The sequence below is a fragment of the Bufo gargarizans genome, chromosome 3 (genome assembly GCF_014858855.1).
Source record: "Bufo gargarizans isolate SCDJY-AF-19 chromosome 3, ASM1485885v1, whole genome shotgun sequence".
Lineage (NCBI taxonomy): Eukaryota > Metazoa > Chordata > Amphibia > Anura > Bufonidae > Bufo > Bufo gargarizans.
Genome location: NC_058082.1, coordinates 422,460,553 through 422,476,654, shown reverse-complemented (window position 1 = coordinate 422,476,654; position 16,102 = coordinate 422,460,553). Strand labels below are relative to the sequence as shown.

The 16,102-nt window shown below is 45.0% G+C and overlaps 1 protein-coding gene across 1 annotated transcript in view; it reads right to left on the bottom strand.

The window, feature by feature from the left end:
* CDK18 (cyclin dependent kinase 18) overlaps positions 1 to 10,829 on the bottom strand; it is a 136,167-nt gene extending 125,338 nt beyond the window's left edge. The window contains exon 1 of the mRNA XM_044286270.1: positions 10,541 to 10,829. Coding sequence (XP_044142205.1) covers positions 10,541 to 10,753 — 213 coding nt within the window. The 5' untranslated portion in view covers positions 10,754 to 10,829. The remainder of the gene's footprint in view (positions 1 to 10,540) is intronic.
* Between the last annotated feature and the right edge of the window lie 5,273 nt (positions 10,830 to 16,102).

Sequence of the window (16,102 nt, the reverse complement as noted above, 5' to 3'; positions counted from 1 at the left end):
GCCTGAGGGGCCCAAAGACCCTTGTGGTGCATAAGAAGACACCGGTATTATAGAAAGTCCATGCAGGTCAAGTTACACCTCTGGCTCAAGGGAAGGGGGTTAAATCAATAATTTGGCATGGGGGCAGGGGTGCCGTTTCAATTTTAGCCTCGGGCAGCATGAAGGCTATGCGCTTCCTGCCCTTGGCCACAAAGCACTGAGGGAAGGGGGGGCCCCAAGCTAAACTCTTGCACCAGGGCCCATGAGCCATTAGCTACGCCCCTGGTCATGTTCTAGATTATGTATGATTTTCATTTTTTACATTATTCATGGGATAACTCATTTAACATATTTTACCACTTGTGGTCGGATCGGCTATCAGAAAGGTGAACCTAACCTATCTACAACAAGCAGTAGAGTTATGCCATAACTGCTAAAGGGGGCCACCCTAATGATAAGTGACTGTAAGAAGGTGTGGGTGGGTGGGTGAAATCAGCTGAATCAGCGTTAGCCTGGGCCCACAGGTGCCTGTAAATAACCTAGTAATCAGCCAGCCTGGCCCACAGGTGCGTATAATTAGCCTTGTAATCAGCCTCCCCTCCCACAAATGCAGCAATACATTGCTTAATACGTGTCACTATTTAAAGTTAATCAGAATGCTAACCATGAACATTCACAAAAGTTCAAACAGTCCATAAAGGATTATGGACAAAAATGCACCCTAAATGCATACGTACCATAGCCGCATCATGACCACACCATGTGGTTGCACCCTAAGGGTACCTGCAGACGTAATCCACATTGTGTGCAGGCACCCTAATACTTTATAGCTACACTACTCCTGATGAGAAAAGCTTCACAAATGGTTTCTCCTGCCTTCCTCTGCCCTTACCTAGTGCTGTCAGCAGTTTAGCTTGGTCGAAACTGCTGACAGACTGGGACAAATTAATTCAACTAGTTTAGTTGAAAAAAATGTCGCAAGTCTCAATATTTAGTCACACGGCCAGTTTTATGCCATGTTCGCCAGTTGGGTGGCACAGGGGCGTGTCCAGCCCTGTCAAATTTACTAACATTTACGCCTGGAAATGGGCTGACGTAGTTTTATCGCCAGGTGCAAGGACTGCCATAGATACGCCTAATTTGTGACCAGACGCACGCCTTGTCATAAATTAGATGAATCTTAAGGCACCGCAGGGGGGAAACTAAGGTCTGCGTAAAATGTCGGTCTTAGTAAATGTGCCCCAGAGCTGGGATTGGTTGCTATGGGCAACTGTCACGTTCCCTCCAGTGACAGAGGTTAGAAGACCACACCTTATGTCTCAGGTGTAGCTTGTGGTCATTACTGCTTCTCTATTTAGTCTGGACTCACACTTTATACCATGCGGTTGATATTCTCTGCCAGGAGTTGGAAGAGCTGGTTTGTGGTCCTCATCTGAGTTCCTGCTCATCCATTTTCTATTGAAGATAAGTGTACTTATCTTGTTGCTCTCATTTGCTCGTTGTTTACGCTGGTTTGTTCACCTGGGAAGGAACCAGTACTCTCAGACCCTGTCACTAATCCTAGGACTATTCAGGGTTACTAAGGCCTAGGTTTCCGGTGTATGAATATTCCCACCGTCAGGGTCCATTCATACTGACAGGAGTCAGGGCTAGGTTTGGGGTTTCCTTAAGTGGTCACCATTTCCCTTTCCCTAGCCTTGAGGCCTAGTTCCTGGTCATTTTCCTTCTGTTGTCATTCTGGTGTTCCTCCCCTCCCTCTACACTGTGACAGCAACAAAGGTAGTTTTTCTTTCAGACAATTTTGATAAACGAGGCCGACTGTTTGCAAAAAATGTGTCAAAAATTGCAGGTGGAAAAAAAACAATGGCAAGGAGTTAGGCCTCTTTCATACGGGCGTTACGGATTTTCTCAGGGTCTGTTCAGGAAAATACTGATGGTTTTGCATGCAAGTCCAGTCTGTTTTGTCTGCGATTGTGTTCCGTATTTCATTTTTTTCTGCGTTTTTCACACGCAGAAAAAAGAATAACAATCTACATCTCCTAGCAACCATCGGTGAAAAACGCATTGTATCCGGATGCAACCAGAATTGGAACCAGAATTGTGTGAAAAACGCAGAATATAGAACAGGCAGCGATTTTTCCTGAATGCAGAAATAATGAAATGAATGGGTCAGAATTCAGTCCAGATGCTATGCGCTTGCTTCACGCATCGCACCCTGACAGAATACTTTCTCACGTGAAAGGGGCCTTATTCTGATATTTTTACAGTCCCTCAAAAAGGGGCCCTAGGTAGGGGCCTTGAGAGATCTCTGGATTGTGCTGCTGACGCAAGCACTCGCTGTCATCCTCTCAATGAAACACTACTTCTACATCCTCTGTTTGCGGCTTGTTATTTCTGTCACTGAACATCCGCCGTCTTCTCCTCCTTTGCACATTTAGCTCATAATGGGAAACACAGTTTTAAAGAGCCAACTAAAAATAGATTTCCTCCAGCTGATGAAGAGTTAATCTACTACTGCACTGCAGCTAAGGGGTTGCACTGAGAGCTAGGCATGTTCCTGCCACACACAGACACTGCCAGTCTCCTGGTTAGCGGCTGACAGGAGGAATTCATCTACCCCAGAGAGGAGGCACAAGACATGAATAATTGGGAACGTGAGCCACGTGTATTCCACATTACTGTTAGATTTATCAAGTGCATGGGGCCTGCACTGTATTTCCGTATACCTGTGATTCTATACAGTGTCATATAGCGGTAATTTCCTGTCAGACACTGTATCAATACCACAGAAAAGATGGTGTCATGGCCCATTTTGCTTCGCTTATTTGGAGGAATCCTTGCCTAAGGATGGATGGATTCACACATACAGGTTTTTAATGGCATTTTTTGCACCTGTGGTCCTTTGCGCCGCAATCTACAACTTCTCCCTGATCACGCCAAGTCTATAAAAGTAGGAGTGGAATGGACGAGGAAGGGGACGGTCCGGTGGTCTAAATGGTTTCAATGTAAGGGCTCATGCGGACTGTATGCGGAACCATTCATTTCAATGGGTCCACAAAAACAAGGAAGGTACTCCGTGTGCATTCTGTTTCCCTATTTCCGTCCCGCAAAAAAATAGAACATGCCCTATTATTGTCCGCATTACGGACAAGGATAGGATTGTTCTATTAGGGGTCAGCTGTTCCATTCCGCGAAATACAAAATGCACATGGACGTCATCCGTGTTTTTTGCTGATCTGTTTTTTGCAGACCGCAAAATACATACGGTTGTGTGCATGAGCCCTAAGACAGCTCGGAAGCAGTCTTACATTTAGGCCTCATGCACAAGACTGTATGTATTTTGCGGTCCACAAAAATAGGATGACGTCCGTGCGCATTCCGTATGCGGAACGGAACAGCTGGCCCTTAATAGAACAGTACTATCCTTGTCCGTAACGCAGACGATTATAGGACATGTTCTATTTTTTAGGTGTAACGGAAATACAGACATACGGAAACGGAATGCACACATGCAGACCCATTGATATGAATGGTTCAGCATGCTGTCTGCAAAAAAAACGGAATGTATACAGTAAATAAATAAGCTCGTGTGCATGAGGCCTTAGAGGTGGAGGTGGAATCGCCAAAGTTATGTAGCGGCCTGTGCATCTTCATAACTCCAGCGGTCTTAATAAATGTCGGTCTTAATAAATGCACCCCTATGAGATGAAGGATACCCTAGTGGAGTTTTTTGGGTGATTTTTTTTTTTATGAAGCATGTTGGAACAATGGCATCTTATTTCTCCTTTTCTATAGGAAAAAAAAGACCTGAAAAAAAAATGCCATCCATACATTTGAATTGAAAAAGGCAAGAAAACAGGTCATAAAAACACACAAGCAGTTTTTCACTATGGAAAATAAGGGCTTTTCAGGAGTTAAAATTTAAAAAAACAAACAAAAAAAAACAAAAAAAAAACCTCACCACTTGCACGCCAGGGAAGGCAGCAGGACCTGACATATGACGTCACCACACTAGGAGAGTCAGGTACTGGTGCCTCCAGTGCGGAGCAAGTATTCCCAGGACTGCCTATGGCCTTACAGTTTATTCACATGTTGCGATTATAATATAGATTTTTATCCAATAAACCCTGATTACATAAGGCCCTATTTTAATGAAGGCTATAACATCCACAAATAACAACTACTGGATAAATGCACATGGTCCAATTTTGCTTCTGATTTTCTGTTTGGATTTGCGCAAGGAAAATCCACAGTGGAATACAATACCAGAAAAGTAGATGAGATTTTAACAAATCTCATCTACACACTGTAAAAATCTTCCATTTGCAAATGGACCTGCAGTGCGGACCATCTGTTTGGGTTCAAAAGTGATTGAAAATACAGAGGAAAAATCTGCTGCGGTTTTTAGTTCATATCAACAGCAAAAACGACATGAAAAACCTCAACAAAACTGCATGTATCTCCAGCCGCAAAAGAAATCTGCTGTATAACCTGAAATGCTGTGGATTTCCAATCTGCAATGCTGCACCTTTTCCTTTTCTTTTTACACAGCCTATGGATGAGAATTCAAAAATTGTCATCCACATTGCTGGTGCTGTACAACGCAGCAGATTTGCCGTGCGTAAATCCACTATAGCAAATCCGCAGTTATTCAGTCACATGTGAACTCAGCCTTAAGGCACATCCAGACGTGACTAAAAAATTGATTTTGTTATGGATTTTCCATGGACTTCAACCCATGGATTGCAAATGGTGAAATCTGTGGTTCAGATCTGCAGAAATAATTGTCAATTTCTGCAGCTTTTTGTTAAAATGTAATCCAATTATCTGCTCCTGTGAAATGCTACGGATTTCCCACCCGCTATGTGTGAGCTCGCCCTGCAGCATGTCCATTAATGTTGCAGATTTGTTCCGGATTTTCCATTTGACGGAGGGGTTAGAATCTGCAGATTTTGCTGCAATCATTTGCAGACCTGCAGCAAAATGTGCAACTGCGGATTGCAAAGCCATTGAGGGGGTCATTTACCCTGGTCTTTGATATCCCCTGCTCTGATGGAGGAAGCGCTTGATTTAGGTGCAGTCTGTGCGCCTAGACTGAAATCTCCTAGCGGGTGTAGATATTAATCGTCATTTATGTCATATAACTCATGCCACACCCCCACCGTCACCCTGTACTCCATTGTTTCCTAAAGTGCAGCGTAAATCATTCAAAAGGTCACCAATGGGTATTTGCGACTTTTTGGCATAGGGGGTCATTATAAATAACGTAGATTTTTTATATATATATATTTTTCCCCTCTTTTTTCAAAGACGGCTTCTTTCATACTTACCTTATAAGTTCCGACATGTTGTTCCGGCTGTGAACCGCCTGCCGAAGCTCTCTGATTCCAGCGTTTCTGGCCCCATTGACTATAATGGGGTCCCTAGGAGATTAGGCCGCTACACAGAAAATATGCAGGGATTCGGACTGACAAAAACCACTGCACCGAATTCCAGCATATTTCCAGGTAGCGACCCAATCTCTGCCGGACCCTATTAAAGTCAAAGGAGCCAGCGGGCATTGTGGTAAGATCTGGTAATTCTGGATCTCTGGCAGGCAGTTCTCTCCCGGAATAGCCTGCCGGAACTAAAACGGTAGTGTAAAACTAGTCTTAAAGGAGCAGAACAACAAAAATAATGGAAGTGTCGGATCCAGCACATAACTAATGCAAATCGTACTGGATGGATCCTATTGACTATAATTGGGGTGCACTGGATTTTATTTGGGGTTCAGCATTTTACCGCACACAACAGCTCTGCACCCTGCACTATTCTGTCCCATATTTTGGACGGCATCGGCAAGGGAGGCCCCTATCGGGTGTCAGACACAGAGGTGAGCACGGCCACACCGGGGCATCTGAGTCTCGCATCAGTTTGAACCTCATAGAAATTAATGGGACCAGTCATTAGATTTATTTTCTATTTTAAATTCTTGTAATTTTTGGTTTTCCAAAGTACAGAGTGGAGCAGAAATGGGTAATTCTGATCCTGCAGTAAGACGTATTACTTCAGACTGTGGAAGGTTCATTATAGAGAACACAAATATGTTCAGGAAGTCGTTTCGGCTTTTTACTGGATGGAAAAATTCTGCCAAGTTATTACATAATCATTTTACTTCTGAACCTCGTTCCTTTTAATTTACCAACTTTTTCCAAGATCTTTCGGATTTGTGTCATAACTCTTGACTCTCCGTGAAGTAAAACACTAACCCCTTGCCTAAGGCCTCATGCATACAAGCCAACCGCTTACATAAGCCTGCGCAAACCGCAGATCCACAAAATATGGATGGCGTCAGTGTGCTGTCCGTGTTTTTTTACAAACCCACTGACTGCAATGGGTCCGTGGTCAGCATTTTGCGGACATATTCTATCTTTTTGCGGAATAGACATACAGATGCAGAAAGCACAAACATGATCCGTGTGCTTTCCGCATCCGTATGTTCACTCTGCATACTTGTCTGCAAAATGTCGACCTTGGACCCACTGAAGTCAATGGGTCTGTAAAAAATGCAGATGCAACTTATTTTGCAGATTCACAATTTTTGGACTGTAGAATACATACGGTTTTGTGCATGAGGACTTAAGGCTGTTAGATTTTGTTTCGGAGACCCCCCTGGAAAGAAGTTCAATAGATATACTAGAACAGTCCTAACCCAGTCCGCACGCATCTTATACGCATTTTTTTTACGGATCGCACACAGATCTATTCAAGTCATTCACATATGTGCAGCCATTCCGCAAATTCTAGAACATTTCATATTCTTGTCCGGTTTTGCAGACAAGAATAAGCCTTTCTACAAAGAAGTTGCGGCATGCACATGGCCACTTTACGTATTTTGCTAATCTGTGACTGCAATATACATACGGTCGTCTTCATGTAGCCCAAAAGATAAAAGCCAGCAAAGAGGCCCTCAACAGAACCTGTAATGGGTTACCCAGTTGCGATGCATTTTTAGATGTGCACTTTTTCCCCAAAAAGTTTTGTCCTGAAACTGTAAAAAAAATACAAAAACTGAAATGTCACGGGCATATGTGAACTTAGGGTTGCACGAAGTGCCGCATTTCTCTCCCACAGTTATCACAGAAGTCATGCTTTTCCTGGTAGTTTGGATGGAATGTATGGAAGCCAAACCATGTTTCACGACTGCCCTAGTAGTCACAGCGTTGCCACCCCTTTTCCCCCAGTAGTCCTGGCAGTGCCCTCAGATCCCCGATGTCTGGACTGCCTAAACAACCCCTCGATGAGACAACAAATAAGCAAGCCCTTGTAGTCGGCAGCAAATTGCTCCGCGTATACAGGAAACGTACTGCAGACAGCATGCAAAGTGAACAGGGACAAACAATCCTACTATCGATGGATCATCCACCTTTCAGTTTGCGTCCACTGCTGTGAATGCCGTTTAAACGAGTGCCATGTTATATTTTTAGATGTTATATCTTTAGCCTATCTTGTTTAGGTCCAGTCATCAGCCATAAACCACCTGTAGTCACAGCAGGGCCTGTCCCTTCCCCCAAAAGTCACGACACTGCTCTCCTCCACTTGTACCCAGTAGTCACTGTAATGTACCTTTCCCATAGAATCCTATCTCCTGCAAGACGCCCTCTGCTGGCGTATCATAGGCTACTGCATGATCGATTGATGGATGCAGAAGGAGAAACATCTGACAACAGCTGTGTGCTCCCTCTGCCCAGCAGAACTAGTCTGCGACCATCTCTGAAGCATATCTTTAATGCATGAGACCCATTTGGGCAGGTTTGCCAAAGCTTGGTTGGCTATGGACAGTCCCTTGCATTAGTTTTGGTTATTCTCCAGTGTATGTTTTCCAGGCGAGCTTCCCAAGGGGAATCTACCATCTGTGTCCAGCTTACCTGTCACTCCTCTATATCATGTTTATTGCCTGGCCTACTGAATTGGAGGGTCTGATTATTAGAAATGTTTGGAACCTATCCAGTAGTCATTTTATATTGTCAAGTTCTAGTGACATCTAGTAATATCCGAGACAGCCCACAGCTTCCTTCTGTAATATCAAAGGTCTTGTCACATGTATAAGCTGGAGCATTGAAGAAAATGATCTCTTTCATCATCTGCCTGAATCTTACAACATATGTCCCACGGTTGAAGAACATGGCACATGCTGTGGCCCTCTCTCATCTGCAACTTTGAACATTTTAGCTTGGCATCCATGTTTGTGGTGAGCGTTGTCATAAACCTCTAACATTTGGACATCATAGAGAGGTTCCCTTTCAAGATTCTCCTTGAGAGACACTCTGGCAAACCCGTCCTGTCCCATGGAAGGACATTATTTGAATGGTCACCATGTAATGCTACATTTTACCTACTGATGCCACTGCAGGAGGCCACTTTCACACAGTCAGTGTTTCCATCAGTGATTATGAGCCAAAACCAGGAGTGAAGCCAACACAGAGATAAGGTATAATGGAAAGATTTGTACCTGTTCTGTGTTTTTGACCCGCACCTGGTTTTAGGCTGACAATCACTGATGGACTAAAAAGTGGTTTCCAGGATTACAAAAAAATTCTGTTGAGAAAGATGGCGTTCCTGTCCATGACCACAGTGTCTATATACATCACTGAGGGCATCAGGCACACTGATATAGAAGACCCCAAAATAACATGAAAAAATATCTGAAAGCTTCCAAAGGTGGACCAGAGAATATGGAACATAAGCCAGGGACCATCTTCAGGTGTCCAGAGAACTGGCCAACAACACAGTATCCTTTTAAAAGTGACAGCCAGGTAAGTGGACAACAACACTGGTCACAAGAGCATTTACTAGGGACATTTAATTCAAATAACTAACTTCTGCCTGGTTGTCATATGCACCTTGTATATCTAGTAGTGCTTCATGACACGAAGAAACATATTGATCTCATCCCAGTGATGACTACATGGGATTAGTCCATCTCCTATATAACCTATACATATTGTAATATTTATATGTACGCCATTGATTGAAGGGTTCTACAGGTTCTCCGCCATGTAACGTCAGGGAATGATGGGTGGCATGATGATGGAAACTGATTATACATACGCTGTTGTGGAAACCACACTGCATATAGCATACACTTCATACAGGCTCAGCCATCGTCATGTGTATAGTAATGTCACTAATATACAGTACAGTATACAGCAGGAGCAGGAAGCATCCACACTTAGCTATGTATACACCATGTCCCAGGTGCCCACATACCCCCTGTACCATAGGCAAGATGCCACAGCATTAGTATACACTGACAGGCAGCATCCACACTTAGCTATGTATACACCATGTCCCAGGTGCCCACATACCCCCTGTACCATAGGCAAGATGCCACAGCATTAGTGTACACTGACAGGCAGCATCCATACTGAGCTATGTATACACCATGCCCCAGGTGCCCACATACCCCCTGTACCATAGGCAAGATGCCACAGCATTAGTATACACTGACAGGCAGCATCCACACTTAGCTATGTATACACCATGTCCCAGGTGCCCACATACCCCCTGTACCATAGGCAAGATGCCACAGCATTAGTATACACTGACAGGCAGCATCCATACTGAGCTATGTATACACCATGCCCCAGGTGCCCACATACCCCCTGTACCATAGGCAAGATGCCACAGCATTAGTATACACTGACAGGCAGCATCCACACTGAGCTATGTATACACCATGTCCCAGGTGCCCACATACCCCCTGTACCATAGGCAAGATGCCACAGCATTAGTATACACTGACAGGCAGCATCCACACTGAGGTGGGTATACACCATGTCCCAGGTGCCCACATACCCCCCTGTAGCATAGGCAAGATGCCACAGCATTAGTATACACTGACAGGCAGCATCCATACTGAGCTATGTATACACCATGCCCCAGGTGCCCACATACCTCCTGTACCATAGGCAAGATGCCACAGCATTAGTATACACTGACAGGCTGCATCCATACTGTGCTATGTATACACCATGTCCCAGGTGCCCACATACCCCCTGTACCATAGGCAAGATGCCACAGCATTAGTATACACTGACAGGCAGCATCCATACTGTGCTATGTATACACCATGCCCCAGGTGCCCACATACCTCCTGTACCATAGCAAGATGCCACTGCATTAGTATACACTGACAGGCAGCATCCATACAGAGCTATGTATACACCATGCCCCAGGTGCCCACATACCTCCTGTACCATAGCAAGATGCCACTGCATTAGTATACACTGACAGGCAGCATCCATACAGAGCTAGGTATACACCATGTCCCAGGTGCCCACATACCCCCTGTGCCATAGGCAAGATGCCACTGCATTAGTATACACTGACAGGCAGCATCCATACAGAGCTAGGTATACACCATGCCCCAGGTGCCCACATACTATAGGCAAGATGCCACAGCACTAGGCAATAAAAAACTTACTGAAATAAAAGTACATGCAGTGTTAACCATTTCTAGTCTGAAGACAAGCAGTGGGCACTGGGAAGCTGCCCCTTTAACAGGCACATCCCTGCTTACCTTAGCTGTGTCCCCCCTGCTCAGTGAGAGGACTGGTGGCAGCGGTGCCAGGCGCTCGGGGGATGCCCTTCCTGTCCACCTTTGCCCAGGAGCTGACAGCAGGAGAGCGAGCAGCTGCCCTGTGAATGTGAGCCAGCAGCCAGCCTCCTTCCTCTGCTTACAAGCCCTCGATGTGTCACGTTGGCTCCGCCCTAGGAAAGGTCTCAGCGACATGCCAGGCTGCTGCCTGTCCTTAGGGGGGGATGTGCCAGGGTCAGGGGGAGGAGATGCATGCCATCCAGATGTAGGGCAGGACACGGTGGTGACTTTGTGTTGTAGGATGTGTGTACATGTGATCGGAGGATTATGTAATGCTCGTGTCTCACACAATTGTCGCTGAAAGTGAAAGTTGGCGCATCTGCCCGAGATGTCGCATCCCTATAAGGGCTTCTGTATTTTGTAGTGCCCACCTTTCCATACGTGATGACACTGGCAGCAGTTCCTTCCCTTTTCTATAGTAGGGTCTGTATAGCCTGGAGTTTTCTCAATAGGTCATACCGGCTCATGCACACCCCCGTATTTTCTTTCCGTGTCCGTTCCGTTTTTGTTTTTTTGTGGACCGTATGTGGAACCATTCATTTCAATGGAAGTTACTCCCTGTGCATTCTGTTCCCGTATGTCCGTTCCGCCAAAGAATAGAACATGTCCTATTATTGTCCGCATTACGGACAAGGATGGGACTGTTCTATTAGGGGCCAGCTGTTCCGTTTCGCAAAATACGGAATGCACATGGACGTCATCTGGATTTTTTGTGGATCCGTGTTTTGCAGACCGCAAAATACATCTGGTCGTGAGACGTGCAGACAGCTGTAGTCCCAGAGATCATCTCCCCATGACAGCATTTTACTCATGAAAGCTCTTTGTTGCCCATAGCAACCCATCACCGCTTGAATTTTTTTATAATGCTGCACTGAGTGGTTGCTACGGGCAACAAACAGTTTCCGTTTTTAGAGACAGTCATCCTAAATCTCCCTCATCATATTTAGATGGTACTTGCCAACTCTTCCAGAATGTCCAAAAAGGAAAGACTCCTAGGACAAGCTGGCAAACATGGCAAATCTCCCAGGTTCCCTCCATGAGCTCTCGCCGTATGTGGCGCTGGGATGCTGCGTTATCTGACTCGCCTCCGGTGTCCAAACGTTCATTGAGGGAACGGCGAACAAAAGGGGGTGTGGCCTAATAGAAGGATATTTGTGACTGCATCATTGCTCCATTAGATGTGATGCTGCCCGACTTTTATGTCACCGTGTAGCCCCAGCCGTATAACCGAGGCGTTACTGAAGGTCTGTAGGCCCCAAGCTTTGTTGGAAAGCGGTAGAATTGGTTCTGTCACTGACGTGCAGGTCATGTCCTCAGGGGATGCGGGGAAGGGCTGATGTCTCATCAGAAGTCACTTTGACATTTGACTGTCTGCGTCTATCTTATAGACCAAAGGAAACCATTACTGAGCGTGTCACCAAGGGGAGATGACAGTATGACCAGTAAGAGAGCTCTGCCCAAGGGATCGCTCTGACTTTATAAGCTTTGCAACTGACAAGTAAATTCATCATTGTTTCTGAGGGGGTAAAAACGATTTTCCAACTTTTTCGTACTGATGACCTACCCTCTGGAGAGCAGTAAAATGTGAGTAGAAGCAGCACTACACGGTCCTTGGTCGATATAAAAATACGATGCAACAGCCTCACCATTGACCCTTGATCCAACAGGCCATATGATGAACGAAAAAAAAGGAATGGCGCCGGCAACATCTCACATCATCCAATTTTTATTGCGACCTCAAGACAAATACAGCAACGTTTCGGCTGAAACTCAGCCTTTGTCAAGCCCAATGACATCCACATTATTACACATATATATACCCCCCATAAAAACACCCCCCCTCTCAATCACCAATGTTAATCACTGTTCATTTCATCTACCAATCACTTTTGGCCATGTAATGGGTTATTACCTTCCACCTGGTCATAACCATAGTATGGCGGTGTTGGCTATGTCGGCGTTGTCCCATGTGAAGTGCGCAACTGCGCACAGCTGCACTTACTTGATAGGGTGTATCTCCGTGTCCACGGCAACTGACGGCGCTCGTTCGTGCAGCCAATCGACTGTCTCCATATCCACCTGACGCGCGCAATCACGTGTCCGCTGACGTCATCAAGACGCGCCCTTGTGCGTCAAATAATCGTAACATGCGGACACTCACGTACGGCATCATTACATCGCAAAATCACCAGTGCCATGGTAACGGGGACGCATCCTCAATTCAAAATGAATTATGCCTATACCTTCAATAAGACAAACTCATTCAGATCAGTCTATCCAATGATCGCATGGGACAGCTCCGATTATCATAGGCAAACAATCGCATGATTAACCTGGCCAGATGTCTTTAAATTAACTGATGTGTCATAATTCCACGAATAGGGGGTTTATATAATGTATCTGTGTCGTGGATAGAAATAATGTATTGTATACATCATATGTCATCTAATCATGTACCTTTTTCCTATAACAATCGGAGGTGTTCCATGTGATATGTAGATGAATGTATTATAGGCTATATGGCCAGGTTAATCATGCGATTCATGCGATCATTGGATAGACTGATCTGAATGAGTTTGTCTTATTGAAGGTATAGGCATGATTCTTTTTGAATTGAGGATGCGTCCCCATTACCATGGCACTGGTGATTTTGCGCTGTAATGACGCCGTACGTGAGTGTCCGCATGTTACGATTATTTGACGCACAAGGGCGGGTCTTGATGACGTCAGCGGACATTACACGAGATTGCGCGCGTCAGGTGGATATGGAGACAGTCGATTGGCTGCACGAACGAGTGCCGTCAGTTGCCGTGGACACGGAGATACACCCTATCAAGTAAGTGCAGCTGTGCGCAGTTGCGCACTTCACATGGGACAACGCCGACATAGCCAACACCGCCATACTATGGTTATGACCAGGTGGAAGGTAATAACCCATTACATGGCCAAAAGTGATTGGTAGATGAAATGAACAGTGATTAACATTGGTGATTGAGAGGGGGGGTGTTTTTATGGGGGGTATATATATGTGTAATAATGTGGATGTCATTGGGCTTGACAAAGGTTGAGTTTTAGCCGAAACGTTGCTGTATTTTTCTTGAGGTCGCAATAAAAATTGGATGATGTGAGATGCTGCCGGCGCCATTCCTTTTTTTTCGTCTATCCTCTGGAGAGGTCATCAGTATCTAACCAGTGGGGGTCTGACACCCACGACCCCGATCAGCTATTTGAGAAGGCCCGTAGCTCCGTGGCCTTCTCACAACTCACCCTAGGCCAGTGACGATACCTTCATGGGTCACGTGGCTTAGACACAGCTTAGCCCAAAGCGCAGCCACTATACATTGTCCCAGGGGGTCCCAAGTGTCGGACCCCCGTCGATCAGGTACTGATGACCTATGCTGAGGATGGGTCATCAGTGTAAGGCCTCATGCACACGACAGTATTTTTTTTTTGCGGTCCGAAAAAAGGGGTTCCGTTGTTCAGTGATCCGTGTCCGTTTTTGTTTCCGTGTGTCTTCCTTTATTTTTGGAGGATCTCCAAACATGAAGGAAAGTAAAAAAAAATCTAAGTTTAGTTTGCCATGCAAATCATAGGAAAAAAAACGGATGCGCGGACACGGATGACACTCTTGTGTGCATCCGTGTTTTTTCACGGACCCATTAACTTGAATGGGTCCGCAAACCGTTGTCCGTGAAAAAAAAAATAGGACAGGTCATATTTTTTTCACGGACTGGAAACACGGATCACGGACGCAGATGACAAACGGTGCATTAGCCGAGTTTTCCAAGAACCCATTGAAAGTCAGTGGGTCCGCATAAAATCACAGAAAAAGGAACAACGGACACGGGACACAACAATGGTCGTGTGCATGAGGCCTAAGGCCTGATGCACATGAACGCATTTTGTTTCCGTGTTCGTTCGCGTTTTTTTTTTTGCGGATACGATGCGGACCCAATTCAGTGTGCTGTCCGCATCAGTATGTCCGTTCCGTAGCCCCGCAAAAAAAAAAATAGATCATGTCCTATTCTTGTCCATTTTAGGCATTGTTACAATGGATCCACAAAAAAAAAAAAAAACGGATGGCATCCGTTTTGTTTTTGCAGATCCACAATTTGCAAACCGCAAAACACATACAGTCGTGTGCATATAGCCTTAAAAAGTCAGAAAACCCTTTTAAATTGGTGAACACAACCTTGAAAAGGATTCAGTTTTTAATGGCTGTTAAAAGCGGATGCATTTCATTGGCTTTCCACTTTTTAAATCCCAACCCCTGCAGTACCCTAAGTATACATTATGTTATTCATGCTACCCCCCAGTATAAAGAATGACCCCCTGGTGCCCCTAGTATAAGTAAAGGCCCCCAGTGCCCCTGGTTTATAGAATTAGTGCCACCACCACCCCCTAACAATAATAATAATAATGATGATTTTTTTAAAATTATATATATATAGATACTCACCTCATCCCCTTGCACGCGATGGGACACTCGCTCCTCACTGGAGGCAGGACCTGCGATCCCAGCGTGATGACATCATATGTGACGTCACGACGCCGGGAGTGTCAGGTCCTGCTGCCTCCAGTGCAGAGCAAGTGTTCCCACACTCAAAGTGGATGAAGTGAGTATGTTTTTTTATTTTAACCCCTAAAGGGCCTTTTTTTTTTTTTACACAGTGTTCCCATTTTTAATGGCCATTAGACTGGTGTCTAAACATCCATTAAAAGCTGTCCTATTGATTTCTATGGGGGTCCACCTGGCCATGAAAAAAACAGCATGTGAATAGCCCCATGGACTTCAATTGGTTCTAAAAATGTATGTATTGTCAAGTGAACCCACCATGGCACCAGGTCACCATCTAATGTATATGAGGAGCCATTTAAGGTCGCTATCAGCTCATTTTAGGACTGGACTAGTCCCTTTGACTTGCATGGAGAGGAGCTATTAAGTGTTTTTTCTTCCCCATTGCTTACATAGCGCTAACATTCTGCAGCCCAGTATTCAGATGATCACTTAGTTGCTGGGCGCAGTATTTTTTCACACACATACATAAACCTACAAGGGCCGTTTTATGGGAAGTCAATTAACCCATCAGTATGTCAACAATATGCAAATCACATCTCAGAACATGCTTTTAATCTATTAACCATAAATCTGTATGACAGAAGAGGACATTAAAAGGATTGTCTCAAGATTAAGCTGATCACTGCTGGATTCCCACGATCACGTGAATGGGGTCCTGTGCCTTTCCCATATGAATAGACCAGCAGTCGGGCATGCCCGCTCAGCGCTCTCTATATGGCTGCTCTTCTCCAGGCTTAGGCCTCATGCACACAACCGTATATATTTTACTATACATTGTGAAAAACGGATCAGCAAAAAAAATACGGATGACGTCCGTGTGCATTCCGTATTTTGCGGAACGGAACAGCTGGCCCCTAATAGAACAGTGCTATCCTTGTCCGTAATGCAGACAATAATAGGACATG